At 36.7% G+C, this 9,220-nt stretch overlaps 1 protein-coding gene across 12 annotated transcripts in view; it reads right to left on the bottom strand.

The window, feature by feature from the left end:
* The window catches only part of GGNBP2 (gametogenetin binding protein 2), a 30,831-nt gene continuing 21,611 nt past the window's right edge, over positions 1 to 9,220 (bottom strand). For 6 of the 12 annotated variants that reach the window (XM_005597553.4, XM_005597550.4, XM_005597551.4 and 3 more), the window contains 8 exons: positions 8,225 to 8,434; positions 6,989 to 7,163; positions 5,708 to 5,902; positions 3,175 to 3,322; positions 2,700 to 2,825; positions 2,469 to 2,617; positions 1,708 to 1,956; positions 1 to 644 (listed from right to left, as the gene is read on the bottom strand). In XM_005597553.4, the coding sequence (XP_005597610.1) occupies positions 441 to 644; positions 1,708 to 1,956; positions 2,469 to 2,617; positions 2,700 to 2,825; positions 3,175 to 3,322; positions 5,708 to 5,902; positions 6,989 to 7,163; positions 8,225 to 8,434 (1,456 nt within the window). In that variant the 3' untranslated portion in view covers positions 1 to 440. The remainder of the gene's footprint in view (positions 645 to 1,707; positions 1,957 to 2,468; positions 2,618 to 2,699; positions 2,826 to 3,174; positions 3,323 to 5,707; positions 5,903 to 6,988; positions 7,164 to 8,224; positions 8,435 to 9,220) is intronic. The other 6 variants (XM_001503804.7, XM_070227558.1, XM_070227554.1 and 3 more) reach the window with 1 other exon arrangement.

The following is a 9,220-nucleotide window of genomic DNA, read 5'->3' as shown; positions in this document are numbered from 1 at the left end:
TTTTACTATGCGTATTAATAAATATTCTTTATTTTAAATTTTGCACATTGCGCTTTAACATTACATCCAAACATTTCGCAAGTGGATGTCTACTTTGTAAAACCATATATTCAGCTCATTGTCATTTCTGTACAGAAGTATAAGTACAACATTACTGTTTGCCACTAAGTTGCTTTAGTAAGTCTCACAGGAAGAGAAACATTTAATGAAGAGATGGCTTAAATCATATGGCAGGCCTGCGCAGCCACGCAACTAAAGACACAAGCCTGAAGAAAGAACAAACTAATGAGGTTACCTCCACCGTCTCCCAAAACAAGAAAGAATCACATTGATTTAAGATAAAATTTTGCCATAAGTCACTAAATTAAGAGTTTTTTTGAAAGAGAAGGCGCAGTAGTCATCTTGAGTGTTTCATTGAAAGACAGAGCTATTTTATTTATTTAATTTGCTCCAGCCGTTGTCAACCAGCCACTACAAATGGGCCTCTTGTGATCATTTAAGCGGCAGTATTTATTAAATTTCTCCTTCAGATGCTGTCGGTACTGTTCTCTATTGCTGTAGAAAGACTGGTTATTAGCCATAAATGACTGTATTTCATCTTGTGAGATAAAGATTTCCTCATCTGAAGTACATTCAGACTCATCCTGCAAATTAAAGCAGTAGTTAAAACTATGACTTTAATTAAGAATGCAAAATGCTATGGTGATGGAGGACAGCTAAAAATTAAAGCAGTCTAGCTTTTTAGTTTCATTTTAGTCACATAAAGCCTTTAATTAGAATGTTTACAGAATAAGCATAATGTCATTCTGTCTTAGAAAGTACTAACTAATAAAATCCAACCCAACTTGGTTTGAAACTCTGGATCTATAATTTGTCCTAGAAGCCTAAGAGCATGGCAGACTACCAACACACATTTGCCTTAAAAATTGACTAATTAGAGATGGTTATAGCTAGTTAGCAAATTTTAAATACTCAGACTTATCTCTAGTTAGTTTTATGTCGAAACATTTATCTCTACAAATGAAGTAAAATTTAACCTTTTTTTAACTTATGAGTTACACAGCATCACCATTAAACTTTATGACCATATAAAAAAGAGAAAACTTGTATTCTAAAGAGTTTGAAAATAGAATCCTAATTACTATAGAGAAGACACCACCCTTCTTCCTTCCCCTTTCCTCCAAGCCCCACACAAACTATCCACTGGGTCACTTGGAATCAGGTATAATTCATCTAAAGTATCAAAAATTGGAGTGAATTATAAAAGATTTTCCAAGTTCAGTTATGCTTCTATCCTATATAACATCTAAACGAAGTCACCTAGAAAGTGGGCTCTGGTTCAGATTCTATATTCTTTCCTGGTCCAGAAGGGTAGCTACCATTCATAGCCACTCAAAAAGACAGTTTGCTTTCAATAACCATCTTCAAGGAGGCAGAGTCCTGGCCATAACGCTAAACCTATCCCCCTCTCCCAACTAGTCTCTTCTACCTTTGAGACAAAAGCAGGACAAGGAAATGTGCTCCAGAGCAGGTGCAAAAACCAGTGAAAGAGCAGAAATGAAGTCACCAAAAAATAATGAAATATTTTCCTTACTTTCTTAGAAGACCCACTGCCACCACTACCAACTTTAAACCCTCAAATACTGTCCCCTCCCACATCTACCCCATGAGCAATCAGTTATCCACAAGACATCATGGCTTACTTACAAGGAGTTCAACTAAGCTCTTGGCACCTTTTCCGGAATCAGGACCAAATGACGTTTCTGTTGGTTCTGCAAACTGTGGTACATTTTTCCTATGCTCAAACCAAGGCAGTGGCTGCCCACCCTTTTCAGAGCTGCAACAGCTTTCAGGATGTGCATCTTTGGTCTTGTCACGGTGAAACACTGTGTGCACGGTATTTCCTGAGGTCTCTCGATTACCTGGATCTGTAATACAGCTTCCAAGCTTTTGGATCTGAAACCACAGCAAAGGATTTCCCAGGTGAAAAGGGAGAGAATAACAGCAATTATTCTTTAAAGAAAAAAAAAAAAGCCCCGATAGTATGTCAAATTTTTACAAGAAATACTGAGTAACAACAGCAGCTGCAGTAACTGCACACCAGGCACTACGCTAACTCATCAATATCAAAGAGCCTATCTGATAGGGACATAATATTATCTCCATTTTACAGATGGGGAAACTAAGATCAAGCAAACTGCTCAAGATTACACAGCTAATACATTTAAAAGTATTATGAAAAGAATGAACTGCATTTATGACTCACATGGCCTGCTGGACAAATGATCACATCAAACACATGCACACAAAAATCACAAGATGAGTGACCAATCGAAGTGCATAAAGTAATCATTCTAAAAAAAACCAATAAATCCTAGCAGCTAAGCTACACACTTACCACCCCAAGGAAAATAGGTTGTTCTTCCCTCAACAGCAAAGGTTTAAGAATCACAAGTTATGACACTTACATGTTCATCACATTTCAACATCTTGCTTTTCTTTTTCTTCTTTTTATTTTTTCCTTTGGTGGTGTTCTCTTCGGAATTTGCCCAACATTCAACACAACTATCACCATCATCCTCTTTGTCTTCACAGTGATGAACACAGGAGTCATCAACTGCAGAAATCAATAATCTCTTATTTATGTGCTTAAATCAGCCACATAGTAGAAATAACTGGGAAGCTTAATCTGAACCTACCATGTTCGTCGTGATTACAAATGCCTTCAGTGCAGGCAACATCCGAACCCTCCCGAGAACCTGTTTCACTCCCTTCCATGCTAGATGAATATCCACAGTCACTACCATTACAGTGTGGAGATAAGCCTGAGAATAAATAGGTCGGGGTTACAATTAACGGACCAATAAATATCTTAAGATAAAGAGTGAACCAACTGGGACCACAGAAAATTTCCAAAAACTTGATGGCTTATTCAAAGTAGAAAGTAAATTAAATAATGAAAATATGATTAAGAATTTACAGGTTTTTGCTTTTGTCAAATAACAAATCAAACACCATAGAGAAAAAGGATATGTTAAGTGTCTAAGTATATGAAATACTTGGGGCTATACAGCAGTTCCTAAATTCTAGGTTACAGGATGTCTAAAAGCTCTTATATTTGAAAGAAAGAAAGAACAGACTTGAGTTTATTTTAAAAAGAAACTATTTACTCACCCTTCTTTATTTTAGGGGACCCCAAAAGACTGCCGCTGCTAGGACAGGTACATGATGTATTTTCGTTGGTAACAATTACTTCTACACAACTATTACCATCTTCAGTGCTGCCACAGGCTTTGCAGCTATTTTCTATGAAGTCTGTTTCCTTTAAGGATCAATATTGAGAGAGTAAAAAGCTTTATCTCCATAATGGCTACATTCTAATTTCCTTACCATAAAGCAATTACATAGGAGTTATGAGGTTAACAATTGAAACAACTATTCTCATGAAAAATCCTTAATTCACTTCAAGACTATGAACCCACAAAAAGCCAGTTAAGAGTTAATGGCTGGGGCCGGCCCAGTGGCACACCGGTTAAGCGCGCACATTCCACTTCTCGGTGGCCCGGGGTTCGCCGGTTCGAATCCCAGATGCAGACATGGCACCACTTGGCAAAAGCCATGCTGTGGTAGGCATCCCACATAAAAAGCAGAGGAAGATGAGCACGGATGTTAGCTCAGGGCCAGCCTTCCTCAGCAAAAAGAGGAGGATTGGCAGCAGATGTTAGCTCAGGGCTAATCTTCCTCAAAAAAAAAAAAAAGAGAATGGTAACACATAAGTCTAGGACACTGGTTCTCAAACTGTGGCCTGCTGATCCCAGGGGTTGCCTAGGTCAGAACTTTCTTCATCATAATACTAAGATGTGATTTGCCTTTTTCAATGTACTGACACTTACACTGATGATACAAAAGCAATGGTAGAAAAAGTTGCTGGTGCTTTAGCACAAATCAAGGCAGTGGCAACCAAAGTATGCTAACAGTTACTATATTCTTCACTTGTCAAGCACTCTCAGGAACTAAACAAATAAAAGGATATTTCAACTTAAGAATGTCTTTGATGAAGCAGTAAAAACATTAATTTTATTAAATATCAACCCATCAGCAGATGTCTTTCTAAGAGTCTATGTGACAAATGGGAAGTATGCTTAAAGCACTTTCACTGCATACCAAAGGACAATGGTTGTCTCGAGGAAGAGGACTTGTGCAACTGTTTGAGCTGCAAGCTGAACTAGCTGCTTGTTTCCTGGAACATCAATTTCACTTGAAAGAAAGAATGAGACACACACTATGACTATTCAGACTTGGATATATAAAAGATATTTTCTCAAAAATGAATGAAGTCAGCCCATCACTTCAAGGAAAACAATGGACAGTATTTGTTGTCAATGATAAAATTCCAACTTTCAAACTATACATCAGAATTTTGAAAACTTGCATACACAAGCACAATGAACTGGAAGCTTCCCAATACTTAAAGACCTTTCTGATGAGATCAGTACTGGTTTTAATGTGATTATCTGATATTATATATGAAACGTCAATATCTGGGAAGATCTGTTTAAGTCAGTGAACCAGTACCTTTCAAATGACCAATGCAGGGTGATACAAAATCACGCATGAGTAAAAGATCTATTCAAAGTGCAAGACAGACCAATGGATTTCAATTTAACAGAGTATGAAAAGGTCATTGACAAGGTGTCAGGTTCCACCTTGCAACTAATCTTTAAGAAACCACTACTTGTCAAGTTGGCATGCCAAAGAATATCCGCAACTATCGGAAAAGGTTTATATTAAAATACTCCTCCCTTTTCCTACTATATAAATCTGTGTGACGCCAGACTTTCTTCATATGCTTCAACCAACCAACATATGGAAACAGACTGAACGCAGAAGCAAATATGAGAATCTACCTGATTCCTTTTAAGCCAATATTAGAGATTTGCAAAAATATAAAATAATGCCACCCTTCTAATTTTTTTCTTTTTTTCAGAAAATAGCTATTTTTCAAAAATGTTATATATGTTAACATATAATGGGCTTATTATTATTTTTTTTTTTTGAGGAAGATTAGCCCTGAGCTAACTGCTGCCAATCCTCCTCTTTTTGCTGAGGAAGACTGGCCCTGAGCTAACATCAGTGCCCATCTTCCTCCACTTTATACGTGGGACGCCTACCACAGCATGGCATGACAAGCGGTGCCATGTCCGCACCTGGGATCCGAACCGGCGAACCCCAGACCCCCGAGAAGTGGAATGTACGAATTTATCCGCTGCACCACTGGGCCGGCCCCAATGGGCTTATTTTAAGTGAATTAATAAATAATTTTAAATTTCTCCATTTTCAGTTTTAATAACAGTAAATGTTGTAAGTAAATCCATATGAACAAAAATGCTCATTGGGGACCTTAATTCTTAAGAATGCAAAGGGGTCCAGAGATCAGTTGAGAACTGCTCTAAGGTCATGCATGGAGATAACTTTCCACATGTGGACTTTAATCTAACAGCATACTAAGGTTAGGTAAAAAGATAACCAACAATTGTCTCTATAAAACGAACACATGATGTTAAAAATTTTGGCTTACACAGATTATAGTAGGAAAAAAGCCAAGATACAATCTGCAGGAGCTCACATTCTGGAAAAGCAGAGTAAAAATTCCCAAATCTAGCAAGGCAATACTATGTATTTATGAGTCAATATTAAGGACTCTTACCTTCTCTTGGCTTACTTCCTTTTCATCTGCTGTTTGTAAGGGAGTAGGAATATCACATACACATTTATTTTTTCTTCTGTTCTTCCGTTTTTGGCGTTTCTTCTCTTGCTTGAGTTCTCTTACTCGTTCCTCCTCTGAAAATTCTTCACAAAGTTGTTCCAATCGGCTAATACCCTGTACTTTCTCCACAGTCATCTACGATAAAAACAAAAGTTGAGAATGAATATTGGTCAAAACTTCCTTTATTTTCCATGGAAATTCTCATTTGTTAATTTTAAATGACAGTATACACACAGAAACTGCTATTTCATGATGTAATTTTGCCAGGTAGTCTCCACAAAGAATCTTAAACTTTAAGAACTTAAATGACAGTCTTAAAATCTACTCAGGAAGTGAATATACAACTAATCTCTATGGGAAAGGTAGATTTATACACATTCCTATTCCAAAACAGAAATATTCTAGTTTCAAATTTCAGAATTATAACACAGTAAATATTCACTCATTTCTTCACACAATGAGATTATTTAACCTGATCAGGTGACCCAGGTTTCTGAAGACACAAACATACAAAGAGAAAAGGAATTCCAAATCTGTTCAAAGAACTAGTACAAATCTCCTCAGACTCCCCAAAGAGTGCTTAAAATTCAAGGATGGGCTTCTGAAAGAAGGGTTTATAGCTTTCATACCATTCTCATAAGGGACTGGTGACCCAGTTAGAGGGTTACAACCATACCCTAAAATATAACAAAATATTTACTAGCCAAAAACTTATGTTCTACAGATTATAACTGAAAAAAAAATTATCAAATCACAAGCACTAAACCCTATTATCAGCATTATAAAGAACGTGCTTCTAAAATGTAGTTCTTACATCACAGCACTCAGCCAGCATTTACTTCATACTACTGGACATCAGCAGGCAAATGGGACTCATTAAAGGCTTCTAATTTTGTTGCTTATTTTGGGGCTGCTTTTAACCTTTCATTAGTCATGTTTCATAGCAGCATCTTATTAAATTATCATCAACTTCAGTTTTCTTCTCTGAGAAAAAAACCAAGGCTGGTGGAGTAATATGATTAAAAAACAAAGAAAAATTCACAAACTTCTTTTAAACTCCAGTTCCCCAGGAAACCCCTCCCCTAATCCCCCAAAAGCTATGACATTGTATCAGTGGATGGCAGCCCTCTGAGGCAAGGTCAGACTGGTAACTTACATTAAGATCTGGACCCATAACTTGACTAAGCAATCTTGGACACTGAAGCAGCCCACTGTTCTTACCTCAAAACTCTTGCGTAAAGCATCAACACCAAGATAGAAAAGCATCTGCCATGTTTGCTCTTCTGCTCTTAGTTTTTGCCAGATTCGATGTAGTCTTTCATAAAGATGAATTCCCAAGCAGGTCAGAACTTCTTCTTGAGCTATATCTATTGTCTTGGCATGCCTTTCTCTTCGCCTATAAAGGAGAATAAATCATACATAATTCCTAATACCCTTAAATGAAACAGTAAAAATGGATAATACATCTGCAAGTTTAGGATTTAAACACAATCTGCATACCTAATAACAACACAGGTATACAAACTCAATGTATACATAAATACACAAGCATACGTGGACACAGCCCATGAGAAATACACATGCAGGTAGAACTCAGTCCTAATATTGCTAAAAATAAGGTAATTCAGGAACTGGCCCTAAAGAGATGGGTGTTTGGGCACAGAGAATTCATGTTTAAGTGTCAGCTCACAGTAGGCATGACAGTTCCTTTCACCTTCCAATTAAGCAAATGCTTGTTCAATTTTTGTTTCTTTTTTTGAGGGGGAATGGAGACAGGCAATGCCAAAGTGATTCAATCATGGACAAAAGCCCTCTAGGCCTGTCTTGAGTAGATGTGTTCACAGAATTTTAGTGATAAAAGAAGTCTTTGTATTCAAAATGCCTAACAGAAAGTAGGCACTCAAATGAGAGTTGGTACACAAAACACGAAGGGAAATGGGCTCGATTTATTCAATGAACAACTTTTTCTCATTTTATTTTCACAACAAAGCCAGAGGTAAAATTTTATGTTCCTATATAATTTAATAATAATATACACAGTTCATGAATTACATTCAGTAAAGCATTTCTTAACCCCCTGCTGTAAAGACCTTACTTCCTATGCAAAAAACATCATTATAAACAAAATTTAAACATGGAAATGCATGGATAGAAGGGGGAAAATTCCTTCTAATCATTTTCAAATGAAAATGATAATCTATAATAATGAAAGCCAAAAAAAGCCTGCCTACTTCAAGCAACAAGAAGCAGAGGACTGAACCAAACACCACGGAACACTTTCTCACTATTTTTAATCAGTCAATTAAGAAATGCATGTATTAAAGAAAGCAAAATCTTTACAGGCACAATCTAATTTATACACATACCATATGTACTGAGGCAGAAGGTGATGGAAATAAACTTTTGGTAATAAAATGAAGCAAAGCGCTAGATAGCCCATTCTAGCAAATTACATACTCATACCCTCCTGCGAACTCTGGCTCAGCACGACCCAAAAGATGTGCAATGAAGTCTGTTTCACAGCAAACATGTATGTGTCGTTCATGTGGACAGCACCGCAAGCCTTCATAAAGTGCAGCACAGTAGCCCTTCTCTTTGCTGCAATCAAGTTCACCAATAAGGATATTGTATGCTCGGAGAACTTTATTTTTGCAATCGGTACAAAACCTGTTGAAAAGAAAAATCTTAAAATTAAGAACTGGCTGTGTAATTATTTCACATAGCATATAACAGTGTACTAGACAATGTCAGTCCCCTCCCATATAGAGCATTCAAAAAAAGCCACCATACACACACTGAAAACATACACACATAAACACAAATTTAGAGATTACGTAAATATAGCAAGATCTCTATTTGCAAATGATTTTTAAATAGAGAAGCACATAGCCTAAAAGAATGATACAGATAGATACCTGTTATTTCATAAAATATAAGCCCAGAAAATACTAGTTGCCAAGGACTTGCATATCTCCACTTCAAGATCTATTACTACAGGCCAGAAATAAAACAAAGGAGGCTACAAAGCAACGACTTGTAGGATCCCTCTTTTCAGCCTCTGAAAATAGTTGCTCTCTTTAGCCAGTAAACCTGGATTCAAATTTTTACTACAACATTTTAATACATTGGTAGCTAGGCATTTGGGGTAGGTGGGAGCAAGAAGAATGGGAAAGTGATATATGTATTTTTAGTTTACTGCTAATTTCCAAAATGTCAAATTCTTTCTTCTAAAAAAATGCATGTTTCTCAATACACAGACATAATATAGACAACATACATTATTCAATCAGGAAAAAAAGAACAGAGCCTGGTTTCTTTATCTTTGAATTCCTAAAACAAGGAAGAAACTGGTCTGGTGAAAAGCCAGGTTCACAATATTAATAACTGGCTCTCTGAGAAGATCAGCTGTCATGGAACAAGGAAATTTTCATCTCTGATTTAAATTAATCTCCC

The sequence above is a fragment of the Equus caballus genome, chromosome 11 (assembly GCF_041296265.1).
Source record: "Equus caballus isolate H_3958 breed thoroughbred chromosome 11, TB-T2T, whole genome shotgun sequence".
Lineage (NCBI taxonomy): Eukaryota > Metazoa > Chordata > Mammalia > Perissodactyla > Equidae > Equus > Equus caballus.
This window is presented reverse-complemented; position numbering and strand designations above follow the sequence as displayed.